The 20,674-nt window shown below is 43.1% G+C and overlaps 1 protein-coding gene across 1 annotated transcript in view; it reads left to right on the top strand.

Moving 5' to 3' along the window:
- Positions 1-20,674, top strand: part of HPS3 (HPS3 biogenesis of lysosomal organelles complex 2 subunit 1) — a 69,662-nt gene that overhangs the window by 40,687 nt on the left and 8,301 nt on the right. Inside the window, exons 10-13 of the mRNA XM_044290986.1 lie at positions 9,114-9,292; positions 11,403-11,577; positions 14,013-14,243; positions 18,212-18,397. Coding sequence (XP_044146921.1) covers positions 9,114-9,292; positions 11,403-11,577; positions 14,013-14,243; positions 18,212-18,397 — 771 coding nt within the window. The remainder of the gene's footprint in view (positions 1-9,113; positions 9,293-11,402; positions 11,578-14,012; positions 14,244-18,211; positions 18,398-20,674) is intronic.

The following is a 20,674-nucleotide window of genomic DNA, read 5'->3' as shown; positions in this document are numbered from 1 at the left end:
ATGAGCTTATTCACAGCATTTCATAAAACTGACACTTTATAGAACAAGACTACATTGCCCCATAAGCCATTTTCACCCGCTAGTCAGGGCTTCGTACTCTGCAGAGAACACACCAAGAGACAGTTTGCTCCAGTGCAGTCGCCTCAGTCTTCTGACTACCAAGGATCTAGTTTCTGGACTTGTTCTCTAATGTTCGCAGGAGGCTGTTGAATGTGCTGTTTACCCAGCTATTTCTATACCCACATTGCTCCTAAATACACACTGAGGATAAGATTCCACGTTCCTAACTCCTGATGCAGCTTTTGAAGCCAAAACCAGGAGTGGATCATAAGGGAGAGAAAATATAAAGGACAGTGGCCACCTCACCAATTTTTTGAGTCGACTCCTTGTTTTGGCTCCTCAAACAATGTGTGCTGGAGTGAGATGCATCGAGTTCCTGCTGGCTATATACCATCCATGTGTGTTGCATGGATGGTATATTAGATGACGGATCCGCCAGAAAACGGATCCGTCCTCCATTGACTTTCAATGGTGTTCAAGACGAATCTGTCTTGGCTATGTTAAAGATAATACAAACGGATCCGTTCTGAACGGATGCAGATGGCTGTATTATCAGTAACGGAAGCGTTTTTGCTGAACCCTGCCTGATCCAGCAAAAAACATTTATGGATTGTATAAGCTGGCTACATTCCATTAGGGGTGAAGCTCTTTGGTTAAAAAGGTATAAATCCTGGACCTTGTCAGTTAAAAAGTTGTATTTCATCTATGAGATAGATGTATCTGCGTAGAAAATTATTGTCCCCAATCAAGTCTGACTGCTTTTGCTTAAACAGGCTCCCAGCTGATGTGTGTTGCTGTCAGATGATGCTTACTCAATTAGTGATAAGTACCTTCATTCTGGATGTGGTTAGGAGGACTCTAGATGAAATATGGTTGTAATTAGTATTTTGTATCTAACCCTTATTTGTTGTAAGTTTTCTATTCTTTGTATTTACCTATTTTGCTAAAAGAAAGCCATATATACGTCTAATTATCCTTATTCCCTTAATAAATTTACTTAAAGGGGTTATCTCATAATAGACAATGGGGGCATATCTCTAGGATATGCCCCATTGTCTTATAGGTGCGGGTCCCAGAAGTGGGACCCACACCTATAATACATTGGGGGCATATACTAGCGATATGCCCCCATTGTCTATGATGAAACAACCCCTTTAAAGTCTATGTACACTTTTTGGAGGCAATTTTTGTTTGCGATTGCATTTTACAAATTTTTGGCTAAAAATCATATTTTCAATTGGCCTTTGTTAAACATGTTCAGCCAATCAGTCACAAAGAGTTAACTGTTTTTCTAACTGTGTGATTGGTACTTTCACTTTGTGCCAGTCATCTAATAAACCTTATTTCTAAAATTACTGAGAGGTCATAAACAACTTATTTAGGCCACATTGTTATCAGTAAGATAAGGACTAAGCTATAATGAGCGTTTATAATGTCGGAGAGCAGAGAATTTGTCTGCTGCCCAGATGACGGAAAAGTCTGAAAATCCACAGGCAGCTACTATAGTATCTCAACCCTGTACAGAAAAAAGGACTCCATATTTTTAATAAAAACCAATAAAAAAAAAGATTTTTAGCTCAAAATAAGAACAATGCAATAATAAAAAATTGCCCGCCCCAAAGGTGTACATAGTCTTTAATTATTTTACTATTCCTAAAGTAGTGTGGGTAGTCTCTCTTTAAAGAGTATCTGAACCTGTCTATAATTCATATGTTTTAGGAGTGCGATGAGCTCTCGAGCTTCTGGGCAGGGGTGATAAAAAGTATTAAGGATGCATACCAAATTGGAGTGCCATTTAATCCTAGGGCCTACCTGCTGGGGGTGGTGGACGTTGCGGGCCATGATGTGCATCTTGGTGTGCAGCGCCTATTATTCCAGGCCCAGAAGCTGATAGCTCGGTACTGGATTTGTCCACAGCCTTCCTCTGTAGCTGAATTCCTGAATAGGATGAATGATGTACTCAGCCTTGAAAGGGGGGTGTATGTTAAGAGGAAGAGCAAAGCCAAATTTACAGCAATATGGGATACGTGGCTCTCCACCGTGGTCAGGTCCTCTTCCCCTAGGCCTGTCTAGACTTCCCTTGCGTTGGTGGAGAGCAGACTGCTGAGTGACTGGATAGCCGTATTTATGTGGGAGTTAAGTATGGCAGGAATCTGAACAAGTTGGGCTGGAGAATAATTGAGAAGCCCTGACTGAGTAACTAGGATATGGGTGGGACTTATATATAATGGATATGATTTTGTTGATTATCCGATAAGTGTGATAAGGTGTGTGTGATACTTAGAAATGATTGTATACATATGTAAATGACCCTGGTAAGGAGCCCAAGGGGCTGTACTAACCTTCTTGGAGCCCAGCCACGCCCCCCTGTGAAGGAGCCCAGCACCGCCTATGTCCTCCGAATCTCCTCCTTGCTCACAGTTAGATCGCCGCAATCTCACGATGCGCAGTTCCTTCCCTGAGGCTGTTGCCAGCACAGGGAAGGAACACTATACCGGCCCTGCGCATGCGTGAGCTCGCCCATCGCGAGAGCACGGCGATCTAACTGTGAGCAAGGAGGAGATTCAGAGGACGCAGGCGGTGCTGGGCTCCTTCACAGGGGGCATGGCTGGGCTCCAAGAAGGTTAGTACAGCCCCTTGGGCTCCTTACCAGGGTCATTTACATATCTATAAAATCATTTTTTAAACACAATAAAAGGACCTGGCGTTATGAGACAAGTATATTGCGGACATGCTAGCGGCGATCTAGCCGTGCATGTCCACAGCTCTATAAGCTAAAACGAGGTGACAAAATCCCTTTAAAGTCATTGGTGGTGCACTGGTAGCTTCTGATCGGAGTCCCAGCAGTGTAATCCTGGGGCTCCGATCGGTTACCATGGCAGCCAGGACGCTACTGAAGCCCTGGCTGCCATAGTCAGCGCGATTTGCCATTTTTTTGTCACCTTGCCCCCGCAAAAAATAGGATCGGACTGTTCGATTATGGGCCGGACGTTCCATAAAATGCGGAATGCACGCTGCTTTTTTGGTGTTTTATTTTTTTTGCGTGGTGTCGAGTATCTCAATACTTTTTTATGGTATTGAAATCGAATCAATTTTTTTTTTATCTCAACAACCCTACTTAGCTTATGTACATATTGCTGACCATCAGATATGCAGTGCTTTATTTTTATTTTTTATATAACTCAAACAACCCCTTTAACTCTGCCCCTGTGGACAACAATCAGAGACTGACAGCTTTATCTGTATACATAATTAAGAAGCAGTCATATGTGCTTGGGTGAGCGGGCAATTATTGAGAAGGGACTGTTCCTTTCCAGTAACTGCTGCATGTAGATGAAGCTCTTTCCTCCTCTAACTAGCACATTATGGGGACGAACAGTGTCTACTGTCTACAGATTCATTGTTTCTGGGCAGCAGATCACTGTTCACACAGAACAATCTGCTGCCCAGAAATGATGATTGCGGTGTCCACTTAAACATCCGATGAACAAGTGTTTTTGCTCGTTCACTGGGTGATCTGCGGCACCTTTACACGGACGGGTCTATTATCAGGAATGAAGATTCTTTCCCAATAATCATCCCCGCAGTTTGCCTGTGTAAACCCGCCATTACACAAAAGAATGGTATCAGTCAGTGATAACGCCTCCCCATGTACAGCTGAAGTAAAAAAACGAAATGTATAAATTACTTGTTTTAATGAATCTTATTCCCCAAACGGTCTGCTCTGTAACCTGCTGCCTGCACATTGGTCTATATTTTGAGGTGACATGTCCTATTTAACCACTTCAGGGCTGGGCCATTTTTTATTTTATTTAATTTTTACTCCCAGCCTTCCCAGAGCCATAACCTTTAGGCCCATTTCACACGAGCGAGTTCCACGCATTGGACTCGCAGCATGTGTCAGCGAGAGCTGCCAGCACTAAGTGAGTCGCATAGTATTATATTGATTTATGATGCTATGTAACCCTTACAGGTCTGGAATGTACTGGATAACACTGACATAATAACATAGTTTATAAGGCTATCCATCCAGTTCAGCCTGTTATCATGCAAGTTGATCCAGAGGAAGGCAAAAAAAACTGTGAGGTAGAGGCCAATTTTCCCCACTTTAGGGGAAAAAAATCCTTCCCGACTCAAATCAGGCAATCAGAATAAGGGTACTTTCACACTAGCGTTTTTCTTTTCCGGCATAGAGCCCCGTCCTAAGGGCTCTATACCGGAAAATAACTGATCAGTTTTATCCTAATGCATTCTGAATGGAAAGCATTAAGGATGTCTTCAGTTCAGTCTTTTTGACTGATCAGGAAGGCGATAATACCGAAGCATGCTACGGTTTTATCTCCGGCCAAAAATCCAGAATGCCGGATTCTGCATTTTTTTTTTACATAGGAATGTATTAGTGCAGGAATGCAGGACCCGTCCTTCCAGTCTGCGCATGCGCAGACCCAAGAAAATGTGAAAAAAATAAATGCCGGATCCGTTTTTCTGCATGACACCGGAAAGACGGATCCGGCATTTCAATGCATTCGTAAGATGGATCAGGATCCTGATCAGTCTTAAAATGCCATCAGTTGGCATATGCAGGCAGGCAGTTCTGGATGATGGGAGAGAGCTCTGTACTGACCCCTAATATATTTATATATAGTTATTAGATCTCTCTTCAGTCATCTTTTTTCTAAAATGAATAACCCTAATTTTGATACTCTTTCAAGGTACTGTAGTCAACCCATTCTGGTTATTACTTTAGTTGCCCTCCTCTGAACCCACTCCAACTCTGCTATGTTTGCCTTGTTCACAGAAGCCCAGAACTGTACACAGTACTCCATGTGTGGTCTGACTAGTGATTTGTAAAGTGGTAGTACTATGTTCTCATCACGGGCATCTATGCCCCTTTTGATGCAACCCATTATCTTATTAGCCTTGGCAGCAGCTGCCTGACACTGGTTTCCACAGCTTAGTTTGCTGTTCACAAAAATTCCTAGGTCCTTTTCCATGTCAGTGTTACCCAGTGTTTTACCATTTAGTATGTACTGGTGACTTGCATTATTCCTTCCCATGTGCATAACCTTACATTTGTCAGTGTTAACCCTCATCTGCCACTTATCTGCCCAAGCCCCCAATCCATACAGATCCGTCTGCAGCCGTATACTGTCCTCTTCCGTGTTAATTACTTTACACAGTTTAGTGTCATCTGCAAAAATGTATATTTTACTGTGCAAGCCTTCTACAAGATCATTAATACATATATTGAAGAGAATTGGGCGCACTACTGACCCTTTAGGTACCCCACTAGAGACAGTGACCCAATCTGAGTGTGTACCGTTAATAACCACCCTCTGTTTTCTATCACTGAGCCAGTTACAGACATTTTCCCCCAGTCCAAGCATTCTCATTTTATATACTAACCTTTTATGTGGTACAGTGTCAATTGCTTTGGAGAAGTCCAGATAAACGACATCCATTGATTCGCTGCGGTCAAGTCGCTGCGGTCATAGAAACTGATTAAAGAGTTTGACATGACCGATCCCTCATGCAGCCATTCTGATATTGCGTTATTTTCATTGAGGTACTCCAAGATAGCATCTCTTAGAAAACCTTCAGTTTACCCACCACAGATGTTAAACTTACCGGCCTATAGTTTCCGGGCTCTGTTTTTTTACCCTTTTTGATCATTGGCACCACATTTGCTATGCGCCAATCCTGTGGAACACTCCCTGTCATTATAGAGTCCTTAAATATCAGAAATAAGGGTCTGGCTATGACATTACTTAATTCTCTTAGGATACAGGGGTGTATGCCACCTGGTCCCAGCAATTTGTTTCTCCCTGAAGAAACACTCTTTTGAATGACAATTGGAAGGTTATTACTTTATGGTCACTATTTTCCAGGTATCCCCCAACCTGCACATCTGTTGTTCTGTCAGGTCTATTGGTTAATACTAAGTCCAGTATGGCCGTCCCTCTAGTCGGGTCCTGAACCAGTTGGGAAAGGTAATTGTCTTTGGTTATTGCCAAGAACCTGTTTCCTTTATGAGATATACAAGTTTCAGTTTCCCAGTCTATATCTGTATAGTTGAAGTCCCCCATAATGACGACCTCATTATGATTTGCTGCCTCGTCTATCTCGTTTAGTAGTAGATTTTCTGTGGATTCTGGTATATTAGATGGCTAATAATAAACTCCTATTAGTATTTTATTATTGTTTTTGCCTCCATGTATTTCTACCCACAGTGACTCCACATGTTCATGTCCCTCACTTATATCTTCCCGGAGTGTGGGCTTTAGACAGGACTTTACATAAAGGCAGACCCCTCCCCCTCTCCGGTTTTGGCAATCCTTTCTAAACCGACTGAAACCCTGTACATTAACTGCCCATTCATAGCTATCATCCAGCCATGTCTCAGTTATTCCCACTATATCATAGTCCTCCTCACACATCACTAATTCCAGTTCCCCAGTTTTATTAGTCAGGCTTCTGGCATTAGTATACATACAATTAAGAGGTTTATGTATATTTTTTACCCTACACATTTCCTTCTGAACTGTTCTAGTCCCTCCTTCCACTCCTCCCCCAGTCCCATTACCTTGCCCCCGGTCTCTATCTGCACTATCTTCCCCTCCTATAACGTAATTACCCTCCCCCCCAGTCCCTAGTTTAAACACTCATCCAACCTTCTAGCCATCTTCTCCCCCAACACAGCTGCCCCTTCCCCATTGAGGTGCAGCCCGTCCCTACGATAGAGCCTATAGCCAATAGAGAAGTTGGCCCATTTCTCCAGGAACCCAAACCCCTCTTTCCTACACCAGTTCTTGAGCCACTTGTTTACCTCCCTAATCTCCCGCTGCCTTTTTTGTGTGGCTCATGGTAGAGGTAGTGTTTTGGAAAACACTACCTTTGAGGTCCTTGCCCTAAGCTTGTGACCTAAATCCCTAAAATCATTTTTAAGGATGCTCCACCTACCTCTAACTTTGTCATTGGTTCCGATATAGACCATGATCGCCTCTCCATCCCCTCCCAGTAATCTGTCAACCCGATACGCGATGTGTCAAACTCGAACGACAGTAAGACAGCACACCATTCGACGATCCCGGTATTTATGACAGATCGCCCCATCTATACCCCTAATAATTGAGTCTCCCACTACCAGCAACTGGCTGGCCTGACCTGGTCCCCTGCTTACTGGGGCTGACATTCCCCTGACTGGCAGAGGAAGTGTCCGGCTGCAGCAGTGCTCTCCCTGAACTGACATCCCCCTAATCTGCCAACCTTGCAAACTTGTTGGGGTTTGTCAGATCAGGGCTATCCTCCCTAGCACTCTTCCCTCTACCCTGCTTTCTAACTGTTATACAGCCAGCTACCTCACTTTCCTGAGCCTCCTCGCTACCACCTTTCCCTATAAAATGCTCAGTGAGCATCAAACTCTTTTCCTAATTACCAACGCTTCTCAGTGTTGAAACTTGCCCTTTTAGATACACAATGTGCGATTCCAAACTGGTAATTTGCTCACATTTTAGAAGAAACATATGCACCCTCAAACGGCTGTTCAATAACTGCGTACATTAGACAAGATGTGCACTGGACTGCGCTGTCAATAATGGAGCACATACTAAATGGGGATTACGCAAGAAAAGAGAAAAATACAATACAGTGCAGTGATAAGAAACTAAATTACTCTAGTCCCTGAATCCAAAGTCACGTAATCCAAAGTCACACACTTGAAATCATACGTTCAGTGTTATACAATACATTCCAGAACTGTAAAGGTTACATAGCATTGATATGCCGACTGGTCAGTGCTGGAGGTCAGGACGGGTGCTCTCGCCGACACATGCTGCGAGTCCAATATGTGGAACTCGCTTGTGTGAAAGCGGCCTTATATTTTTCCATTCACATAGTTGAATGTGGACTTGTTTTTTGCAAGCCAAGTTGTACTTTCTAATGGCACTATTTACAGTTGCATACAATGTATTGGGAAGTGGGGAAAAAAAATTCTAATGGGGTGGAATTATAAAAAGAAAACAATTATGTCACAGTTTTATGGCTTTTGTTTTTACAGCGTTTCCTATGTTACGTTCATTCTCTGGGTCAGTACAATTACAGCAACACCACATACAGTATGTTAGTTTTTATTGTGTTTTAATACATAAAAATAAACTTTGGAGAAAGTATTTTTTTCTTTGCATCACCATTACTTTTATTTTATGTGTACAGAGCTGTGTGGGGGTTAATTTTTTGCGGGCGGTCTTTACTTTCTTTACTCTGGAGTGTTTATATAATTTTGATGTTTTTCCGTATGTGATAATTTTTTTTATATTTTAGTAGTAGGAATTTTCGCACATAGCAATACCTATAATGTTTATTCTTTAATTGTTTATGTATTTTTATTTTACTTTTGGGAAATGTTTCTAGTTCTCCATTGCATTAGCAGACTTAGTCTCCATAGGAACCTAAGTGTGGCAGCCTCGGATCATTCAGGAGGACCGAGGCTGCTTCACACACCATCTGGCTCCACCGATCCTAGCTAGGGTGAGCGCGATCCTTGCGCGGCCAGAAGCTTGTGCTCCCGTTTGTTTTGTTTTGTTTTTTAGCTCACAGATACCATGGTCACGTTTGACTATAGCATCTAAGGAGGTTAAATGTGTACGTTTGACGTTATCGTCGATTACATACATTAGCCCCGGATGGCTTCTATTTAATACAGCACCCGGCGCATCTTTAAATACTCAACCGCCGATGTATGTTTCTATTAGGCAGTTGGGAGGGGGTTAAAGAGGTTATCCCATGAACAGCATTGATCTCCTACCACAGGAATCTAACCAGAGTCTTAGAGTCCCCTGTAGGAATGGAGTAGTTGTGCACATGTCAGTCCGCCACTCAATGGAAGTACTGGAAATGGTGTTCAGTCCTTCATCTTTGGTTGGTTAAAGGTCCTAATTGATGATAAAACCTTTAGAAAGGAAGGAATACTCCGAGAAAATATATATTTTAAGGGCAGGATTTTGATGGTATTCTGAATTGTCATGTTCATCCTTTCTATCTTCTGTCTGCACCAGGTAGAGTACAGCAAGAGATATGAGACTGTGAAGACCTATGGCAGTATCCACCTCCTCAGTGAGGCTCACCTGTTGCTGAGAGCGGCATTAATTAACCCAGAGTTGGTGTCTGAAGAGAAGGAGGAACTAATGGCGGCATTCAGGGAGAGCTGTGCTTATTTGGGTGACTGCTTCAGCAGGTGAGCATTGGCAACATTTATAAAAGGGAAACCAAAGATAAGGGCCCTTTTAGGATGGGGCTATTATCAAGAGTGAATGCACCAATAATTGTCCCATGTAAATGTAATACCAGTCACCCAACAAACGAGCAAACACTCATATGCTGAATGACCGCATCATTGGTGCAGCACCAAAAATCCTCAGGTCTTGGCAGCACATCACACTGTGTAAAGAGGAATGTGCTGCCGACAAACATTCAACCTGTGTTGAATAGGTAGAAGGGAGCAAGCCACTGCCAGACGCATCTCTGCTCCTCAGAGCAAAATGCAACATGCTCGACACCTCTTCCCCTTGATATCTGCTGGCGGAGAAGAGTCGGGACACCCCCATAAACATGAGATGTCAGCTAGTTTTGTTGAAATTGGTAAAACACTGGGTAACACTGACATGGAAAAGGACCTAGGAATTTTTGTGAACATCCGATCCGCAAAAAACGCAGATCACGTGTGGACTGAAACTACGCATGTGTGCGTGAGCCCTGAGAGTGTAATTGATTTGTCATACAACGAATCCACAACGGACCACTTTTACTTGTAATAGGAGCTCTCAAGGTTTCTGTCATTTTAAGAAAAAGGTTAGCGCTTTTATACTGTGGTATTCCTTATGTAAAAGTGGTGGAACTCCGGACTGCCCACAGCAGTGACATACAACTGCACTTTTCCAGACTATAAAAATATTATAAAGAAAGTTTGCGCAAAAGTAACCTCTTTTAGTGATATCTTCTAAATTCTACAACATAGGAAACCAATTTAGGCTACTTTCACACTAGCGTTTTTACTGGATCCGGCAGGGTTCAGCAAAAACGCTTCCGTTACTGAAAATACGACCATCAGCATCCGATATGAACAGTTCCGGTCGTATTATCTTTAACATACCCAAGACGTTTTCTATTTTGTCAGCGAAAAAACGGATCCGTCCCTATTGACTTGCATTGTGGATCATCTTGCTCCGCACCCCAGAACGGAAAGCAAACCGCAGCATGCATTTATGAGAACGGAACAAAATGCTTTTTGGAGTTACGTTTTGTCCCCATTGACAATGAATGGGGACAAAACAGAAGCGTTTTTTTTCCGGTATTGAGACCCTATGACGGATCTCAATACCGGAAAATGCTGGAGCGCCGCTGCCTTCTCAAACAGCTGATCGGCGGGGGTCCCGGGTGTCGGACCCCTGCCGATAAGATGCTGATGATCTATCCAGAGGATAGATTATCAGTTTAAACAAAGTGTAGAACCCCTTTAAATGAACAAAATGCACGTTATTCTTAATTTCTTCCAATCAAGCTTCCCCCACAGGTTCGCATATGCCAGTGGTGGTGAACCTATGGCACGAGTGCCAGAGGCGGCACTCAGAGCCATCTCTGTGTGCACCCTGTAAAAAGTCTATGGTGTACCAATATTCCTTAGACTTTTCCTGCCGTTCATCAGCGCAAGGCACGCCATCAACAGCACAAGCGGGGCACTGAATGTAGGCAGGCTATTATAACTAAGTGATAAAGTACATGGAAGACATACTATATTGGACTGTAGTATTCAGGTTAAATAGCCGTGTTGGCACTTTGTAATAAATAAGTGGGTATGGGTTGCAGTTTGGGCACTCGATCTGTGAAAGGTTCGCCATCACTGCCATATGCCATCACTTCTGCTGGTGGAAAGACGCCGCCTTTAAAAGGGTTTTCGAAGATTTAAATACTGATGACTTATCCTCTGAATAGGTCATCAGTATCTGATCGGCGTGGGTTCGACACCTGGGACCCCCATCGATCAGCTGTTTGAGAAGGCACCCTCTCCGTGCTCACCAAGCACAGCTCGTACATTGTATAGCGGCTGTGCTTGGTATCTCGCTCAGCCCCATTCACTTCTACGGGGCTGAGCTGTGCCGTATTTAAGTCTTGGAAAACCCCTTTATGTCAAAAATAGTCAAGATGCTTTTGAAGGACTAATGCCATTATTTAATTCTATTTTTTATTTTTGTTTGACTATTAGATTTTTTTGATTTATATAATCGTGTTACACGGTAGTAGATTATATCACTGAACATATTGTTTTTATGTTCTTTCATGGTCTTCAGGTTGGACACAAAGAATTCCCATCTTGCGCTCCCTTACTACAAAATGTCCTGCTTGTCAGTGTCAGATGTAATAGAGCGGGTACTGTCAAAGGACTTGCAGGATGACTACGGAAAAGGCTTTATGTTTTACCTCAAGCATTCACTTTATGAAGAACTGGATGAACAGCTTAGTGAAGTATAAGAGGCTTCATTTGTTTTCTAATCATTCAGATTCACTAGTTGTGTAGCTTCAGGGTACTTTCACACTTGCGTTGTTTGATTCCGACAGGCAGTTCAGTTGCCTGTACTGCCTGCCTGATCAGGAAAACTGTATGCAAACGCATGTCATTTGCAGACTGATCAGGATCCGGATCAGTCTGACAAATGCATTGCAGTACCGGATCCGTTTTTCTAGTGTCATCCAGAAAAACGGACCCGGTATTTATTATTTTTCACATTTTTAAAGGTATGCGTAGACCTGGAAACCGTATCCGGCATTAATACATTTCAACGAATGCGGCATTCAGGCAAGTGTTCCTGAATTTTGGACGGAGAAAATACCTCGGCATGCTGCAGTATTTTCTCCGTCCAAATAGCGTAAAACTGACTGAACTGAAGACATCCTAAAGTGTACTGAACTGATTGCTTTCCATTCAGAATGCATTGGAACAAAACTGATCAGTTTTTTCCCGGTATTGAGCCCCTAGGACGGAACTCAATACCGGAAACTTTAACGCTAGTGTGAAAGTACCCTTAATATTAACAAAGAAAATTCAAAATTGCCCATTTTATAGTGAACTGACTATTTTATTTATGGGAATGATTAAGCCAATTATAGTACTGCTATATTTTGGGTAGAGAACTTTAGCAAATGTCTTTGAAAATGTAATTTTTTAAAATTCCCGAGTTGGTAACGGTAGATGGTAGAAGGTGCACAATGGACATGATCTCTGCCTTCCCTGCCTTTCCTTCTTTGGTAACATTGATTTTGTTAAAGGGAACCTGTCACCAGTTTTATGGTGTCCTAACTAAGGCCTCATGCACACGACAGTATTGCTTTTTCAGTGTTTTGCGGTCCGTTTTAACGGATCCGTTGTTCCGTTTTTTTGTTTCCTTTCCGTTTTTACGTTCCGTTTTTCCGTATGCCATATACAGTATACAGTAATTACATAGAAAAAATTGGGCTGGGCATAACACTTTCAATAGATGGTTCAGCATAAACGGAACGGATACGGAAGACATACGGATGCATTTCCGTATGTGTTCCGTTTTTTTTTGCGGACCCATTGACTTGAATGGAGCCAAGCACCGTGATTTACGGACAAGAATAGGACATGTTCCATCTTTTCACGGCACGGAAATACTGAAATACTGAAACGGAATGCACACTGAGACACTTCAGTATTTTTTGCTGAACCATTGAAATGAATGGTTCAGTATATGTTTCGCATACTGAACTCCAAAAACGTCCAGTATACTGAACGCAAAATACTGTCGTGTGCATGAGTCCTTAGGGCAACATAAATAAGTGGCTGATTGTCTTAGCAAAATGCTGGGTCACTTTCTTTAATTGACCCAGTCAATCTGCCAACATCTTGTATTGAAAAGCTCCAGCTGATAATGATGAGTCATGAGCTCCTGACTCTCCCCGCCCACCTGCTGCTGAATGACAGTTTGTTTCCATATGAATCAGCAGCATGTGGGCAGGGGAGTGGCTGTAGCTCTGAATTAAATATACACTGGACTCTATGATCTCACGCCGGACTCGAATCAGCTCATTAGAATGCGGCATCTTTGTGTGTATGTTATGAGGTAACCATCTGTCACACCAGTAAGTGAATACATCTAAGGCACTTTTTAGTAGTTAATGATTGTATATAATTAGTTAGATTATAATCAAATATCCACATGACAGGTTCCCTTTAAGTTAACCTGAATTTGTATAGTTCCATAGTTGGTACAGTTGAAAAAATACATGAGTCCATCAAGTTCAACCAAGGAAGTAAATTATTTATTACTGTCCACTGTTCCTGCTGTGACCACGTTCTGAGGAAGTCTATTCCACAGCTTCACAGTGAAGAAGCCTTGGACACCTCTGGAGACTGAACTTTCTCATCTCTAGATGAGACAGTGCCCCCTTGTCTTTTTAGGGGATGTTACATGGAACAGCTATTCATCATTGTTTTTGTACAGCCAGTTTATATATTTGTATAGGTTAATCATTTCTCTCTTTAGATGTCTCTTCTTGAGATTAAATAAATGTAATTCTTTCTTTAATTAATAAATTTAATTAAATGAGTCTTCTTAAATCTTTCTTAAAAACTGCCCAGAATGGCATAAAAGAAGTAATAGTCAACTCTTGGATCCCCAAGAGTGGCCGCTACATCCACTCACTTGCTGTAGCTCTCAACTAGTTACCCATAAAACTTACCCTAATGGAATGATATGCACACTGCTGTCCATTATTCTCTATTGTAAAATTCCCAAAGAATGGTATAGTAGCGGCCATCTGCAATGTGACTCGCTGATAGAACTAGGAGATGTTCATGCTCTGTTGCTCTCAATGTGAATTGTGGAATTGCTGGTCATTTTTCTCTAGACATTGATTTTTCTTTTTTTTTCTTTTCGTAGATGATGGCGCTGAAAGTTTTGCAGATTTTTAATGCCGTTGAACCCAGCCAGCTGCCTCATGCTTTATGCAGTCCTTGTATGACTAATGCTTGTCCCAAGAAAGCCATGAGCTTTTTAAAAACATTGGAAGTGTCAGGACCTTCAGCCCTTATTTCTCTTACAAAGGCAGCCATGGCACTGAAAATGGAAGATCTCCAGGCTTATGAAGCAGAGATGCAGCGTTATTCAGAGGTATGGGGCTATTATATAGGAAAATCATGCCGTCTGCTCTTTGAGTTGATTGTATCTGAATTGGGCAAGTTAATGTGACTGGTATTTTTTGCAGCATATGCTAGTAATTGGTTATCTTCCATGCTTTAAAGAGAGTAGGTGATGTATAAGGTATGAAAATCCAGCCTGAATAGATACAATTCTATATAATGGGTTAAAGGTAAGAATTCCTAGTCCAGCTACAGCATAACCCTTGCAGAAAAATAAACTTTAATATTACTTGTACGGTAAACAATTTGTCCTAAGGTGTCCATACATATAACCGTCCACCAAGATTCTATTAAGTAGGGGGGGGGGGGTAAGGTGACCCTAATTACAATAACCTAGATCTAGGCCCTCTGCCCAGGCGCGACTCCTGAAGGTGGAGACCCCCCCCCCCCCCCCCCCCCCCGTCCTCGAACCTATCTGGCAGCTCCTAGTTGACCCTAGTGTTAATGGGCTATAAATATGAAAAATAATAATCTAATGGTGGACTGGCATAGGCATGGACAGAAAGGATATAACAAAAAATGCACAGTGTATACAACCCTGATGGTATATAGTACCAAGAGGTACACGGTGCATCTGACTACATAAAACAATACACGACACCTAAAGAGATAACAGTTAAACACAGACAATTCTGTGCTCAACCCCAACGCGTTTCCCCCACGGTGTGGGATCATCAGGGGGTAAATGGATTTGGTTAGATAGCTAGATCAACAGAGTGTCGAACGGCGGGAGGCCCAATAAATATCGGGACACCCACGATACGCCAGTTCGGCAGTAAATGGTGTCACCAGATAGTCAATAATCAAGTTAAAAGATTGGACCAGATAACCATACTGGGAGAAAGGGAGGGAGGGACAGAAACCAACAGTCTTGATGTTAAAGGCACGTAATTTTGACGTAGTAGAATCAGAGTGGATACCTGTTGAAAAGAAAGGAAAATGTACACATGTATGTATGCATAGAACTACATCCAGACACCGAGATAAATTATGTGAGGGACCACCACCAGCAAAGGTCTCATTCAAGAGAGTCACTCACTGTGTCCAGAGGAAGTTCAATATATATATACCGCCACGTTAGGTCTGACAAAAGGCCATGATTAACCTTAAGTTAATATTCCCATAGACCTCTGGTGTTCACAGAGTCCAGTATACATAGATATCACTGACAACGATAAGCTGAAACACAATGTAGTGGCCAGTCAATAGAAGAAAATGCTTAATAGGACCCACATACTGTAGCCTAGATAAAGGGAATGGGCATACCTTACAATACGTGCTGGATCAATTTAGATAGTCGCTCAAGATAAAGAGACTGATCATCTTGCGTAACCTATATAACAAAAGCATATAATGAGGCGTGTGCCCCCTTTAAAACCACAGTGGCAAACCACACATATATCAATGTGGTAGCCAGGGTTACTTACTGTTGGTGCCTATATCCAACTCATCCTCCCATGACAGATGCAGGTCACTTCTCCAAGGGTCCAACAATACACCTCAGTGGACAGCCCCCTATTATAGTCAGCCCCTCCCAATTAAGGATAATGGCTAGCCCCTGTGTAGGGGCTAGGGTGTATAGACAGCCCCCTCATGGTGCGGTAGGGATTAAGGCTGAAAGGGCGCGCGTTCGCACTGTCTACTTCCGGCCGCGTCGCCCGGATATGATGTCACGGGCCCTGCGTTCCAGAGTGGAATGCATCGCAGTGCTGAGTACATGGATCCTGTGTGTGGCGTCCGAATTGGACGTCATCGCTGGTGGACATGCGTTCCAGGGTGGAACGCTAATCGGCAGGACTTCAATGAACCCACTATGGTTACAATACTACTGAGCCTCAAAGAGGAGGGGGATAGTTCAATTAAATATATATGTATATATATAATGCAAAACCCTGATATAGCCCCTAATTATGGATAAAAGATAAGGGGTCTCTACAGGGGACAATGATTATAATGATATACTTATAAGACAAATTAAAAATCGCGAAAAAATGATAGAATGGTTGATACATATTATAACTAAATAAGTGAAACTATAAATAATCACTATTATGATAGCAGAGTTTAGGTGCTTCACGCACCAGGCACAGTCTAAGGGACCAAAAGGTCAAACAAGCCCATATGTAGCAGGGGAGAGAAGGGGAGGGGGTAAAGGGTAAGGGGATAGGAAAGGGGAATATAGGAATATATCAGGGATAGGCCTGGAGGCCAATTGGCCACCTGGGTCACAAAAAGCATGAAAATGTGAGTCTTTCATTGAGACCCTGGGGGGATTGGGACCGGAGTCTGTGGATCCATTCACTTTCCTTTTGTAGGATCCTCCTATCCCAATCACCCCCACGGGGAGATGGATGTACCAATTCAAGCGCCGTAAAGCGGAGGGACCTAGGGTCACCATCATGAACATCATTCACATGTGTCGCAATCGGGGTTACCTCCTTATTTTTAACATCATTGATATGTTCGAGAATTCTCCTTCTGAATTCTCTGACTGTCTTACCGACATAGTCCAGAGGACAAGTGCACTGACAAAGATATACTAGGCCCTTAGATCTACAATTGATAAAATCACGTATCTGGAAGGTCTGACCAGAAGTTGATCCAGTGATCTGTTTGGCTGTATTCAAAAATTCACATGCCTTGCACCCGCCACATTTATGGACACCAATCGGCCGTCGGTCAAGCCAGGTACCCTCTTTCACGGGTGGTGTAAAATGACTAGCCACCAGCCGATCCCTGAGACTTCTTCCCCGTCTATAAGAGACGGATGGACGTTCAGTATCAACTTCAGAGAGGTCAGGGTCCATTTTCAGGATAGGCCAGTACTTATTTAAAATTTTCTTGACATCTTGGTTAGCGGTATCAAAATTGGATATAATTCTCATCGGCTGGGGGCTGTCCATTTTCCTCATTTTTGGAATGAGTAAGTCACTACGTACTCTGGACCGTGCATGTTTAAAAGCATCCTTGAGCACTGGTCGTGGGTATCCTCTGGCAACAAATCTGTCCTGGGGGGCCCTAGCCTCTCTAAAGAAAGCTTCATCACTGGAGCAGTTCCTCCGTGCCCGAAGATATTGTCCTCTCGGAATACCCTGTTTAAGGGAGGTAGGATGGTAACTGCTCCAGTGAAGGAGCGAGTTAGTTGCTGTTGTCTTCCTATATAGATTGGTAGATAAATGGTCCCCGCCTATTGTTACCATAACGTCCAAAAATGTAATGCTGGACGGATTTTGTTCGTAGGTAAAATGGAGTCCAATTTCATTTTTGTTGAGATCAGTAACAAAACGCTTAAGTTCATTAGAGTCTCCTTTCCAGACAACGAACACGTCGTCGATATAACGGGTCCAGAATTGGATATTTCTGGACCACCAGACATCATGATCTGGAAAGACGTGTGTATCTTCCCACCAGCCCAGGAAGAGATTGGCATATGTGGGGGCACATGGGCTCCCCATAGCCATCCCCCTGAGCCCATCAGCCATGCTGATGAGGAATTGAACTATATAATGACTCAACATCAATGCTACATAGGATACAGTCAGAATCAAGAACGAGAGCATCAATTTTGTTGAGGAAGTCCATTGTGTCCCTCGTATATGCTGGGAGGGACACAACGAACTCCCTCAGCACCTTGTCCAGGTAAACCCATAAGGTATGGTCTAGAGCAGGGATGCACAACCCGCGGGCCGCATGCGGCCCCCAGAACCAGAATTTGAGGCCCCCATCCTGCTGGACAGAAGCTTTTTTCCATGAGCGCCGCACGACAGAGCATTACAACTCCTGCTTCCGCACTTTAGCAGGAGCAGGACGGGTAAGCTTTTTATGATCCCTTGGGGGACATATTATGTGGCAAAAATATATTTAGAAAAAAAATAGAAAATTTGCGTGCTTTGCCCAGTAGATGTTTGACTGATCAGGTTACAATTATTGTATTTGCAGATGCAGCTGTTGTACGGATTCCTGGATGAACCAAGGCTTATCTTCACTCGTAGAGACAGAGAGATTATACCCACGAAGATGGCGTTTCACTTCCGGGACACACTTCCTGGACTACTTGTAGCCGTTCTGGTGACTTTTCATGAAAACAGTAAAATTAATCTGAAGGAAGCGGAGTCCTTCTTTAAGGTTCTGTTCTTGATTATGTTAATGATACTGCATGATAAAACATAGGGGGAGATTTAATTTGGGCTTCTTCATAAATTAGGCGCCTTCGGCAATGCAGAAAGCTCCCCCTTAGTTCTCTGTTATCAGCAATTCCAAGCTGAACAAGGGAGAGGCTTTCTGGGACTGTTTCCAGTGGAATTACTGCCACTTGTCCTGTTCTGTGACTGTTACTATATGATAAATATCTCTGGTTATGAATATGTGTTGGACAAAGTATTCAAAAATTCAATTCGGCTGCTTCCCCGAATTTTACAAAAACAATTTGCTTTGCGCTTTTTCTTTGTAAGTGGGTGGGTGCACTGCTCCCCGTCATACTTACCACATCCATTTGCTCGTGACGGGCCAGCCACCGCCATCTAGATTGAAGATCTGGCACGAAATCTCGTGCGGCCGGCGTGGTGACGTTATACGTCACCACACACGGAATTTCGTGCAAGATCTTCAATCAATATGGCGATAATCCACCCGATTCTCAGGCTGTGTAGACCTGCTGCATGTTTATCACAGGGGCTCAGGATGGATAAATGTGGTGCGGGAAAAGCCACTTTTCTTTGACTCTATACTTACTATTGGTTGGCTTACTTTGAGACAGAATTTTATGGCTGAACTGTGATTTGTCTCAAAATAGTGCATTTTTGGCCCACACCCCTTTAATTCATTGAAAGCTACACCCCTTCCAATTAGCGACACCCTTTTGAGAATACGAGAAAGAAGCATAGAAACCCTAGTTGTGCAAAACTGCAGCAGTTTGCACCGCTTTTTAGACAGATTTTAGGTGTGAACACATTAGTAACTCTGGGCCACAGTATCTCTGAACCTTCACTATGCGAAATGTCACCAGTTTGCAGGGACTGTCCGTACTGCTCGATCTGAGTATGGAGAGGCACTGCTGCACGCTGGGCACTACAGGTGCTGAGGCAGCCATTCAATGGGAACCTTCTTCGTTACTTCCAGGTGGACGCACTGATGCAGTTATCGGAGCTGTGTCTTCTAAGCATTGATACACAAAGTCAGGACATTTTACTCCCTGAAAAAAGTCTAAGGTGTACCAATACGCCTTACACGTTTTCTGCCATTCATCAGAGCAGTAAGCGATGCTGCCTGTGCCTGAAATAACCAATAACAAAGCTCCTTACTGCAAGGAGCTTTGTTATTGGTCTGATTGGGTGAGATGCCGGACCATTCGGCGCACCGCTTTGAAGATGTGGAGGTAGACTGCAGAGGTGCGTGATTTTCACTGGGAGGTGCCCGCCAGGGTAAGCGGCCTTTCTGGGCAGTAGACTTTAGTGTCCTTATGTGTCACAAAAATGTAGTTTCTTTATAATGTTTGTCTGGGGGTTCTAAGCCCCTGGGGTGGAATGGAGTGAATGCATGCAGGTTATTACAGCCAAGATACACTATATTGCACTGTACTTTATCACTTGGCTGTAATAGCCTGTGGTTCATTCAAGCCAAACCCGCCAGGAGCTTATTAAAGGGGTATTCCAGTTAGTAAATGTTACTAATAGGGGACATCTATTAGATTGTGGAGGCCCTACAGCAGGGACCCCCACCGATCACGAAAACAGGGGCCCTGTACCCTCTGTAGCTCCCTTGAAATGACTGGAGCGGCCAGTCGCACATGCAGAGTACAGCGCTCTCCTATCTCTGGAACTCCCATAGAAATAAATGGATAGGGGATAACTTTTACCAACTGGAATACCCTTTTAACCCTATACAGAAGGGAAGGGAGCAATGTAATTTACATGGGACTGTATGTTGGCGAAGCTGACGGGAGGGGGTGGTTATTTACATGGGACTGTATATTGGAGAAGCTGACAGGAGGGCATGTTCACACCACCGCTATTTATTTCTGTTCTTCTGCTCCATTAGATGAGCAGAACAACGAAAATAACGGATCGTCCGTTCAGTTTCCATTTGGGATGCTGTCTGTTTACCAGACAAAAAGTCCTACATGCGAGGCTATTTTGTCCTGTCTTTTTGACAGAATCTGCAACAGATGCCACAAACGGAGCCTCCAACACAGATGTGAACAAGTGTAGGTCTACGTATTATGTATTTGAATTACTGCAACTTTTGTACTCCGCCTCGGCTAAAAATACTCCTCAAAATTGTTATCAGGAGTATTTTTACTCTTCTGGAAAAAACGTAGTGCGACCTCTGCACAAAGTATAGTGTGACATTTGCAGGATATCCTGGAATATGCCACAGACCTTGAGGTTGGAAAACCTCTGTAAG

Source organism: Bufo gargarizans, chromosome 4, assembly GCF_014858855.1.
Source record: "Bufo gargarizans isolate SCDJY-AF-19 chromosome 4, ASM1485885v1, whole genome shotgun sequence".
NCBI lineage: Eukaryota > Metazoa > Chordata > Amphibia > Anura > Bufonidae > Bufo > Bufo gargarizans.
Note: the sequence above shows the minus strand (reverse complement) of the source record. Positions and strands in the feature narration are given on the sequence as shown.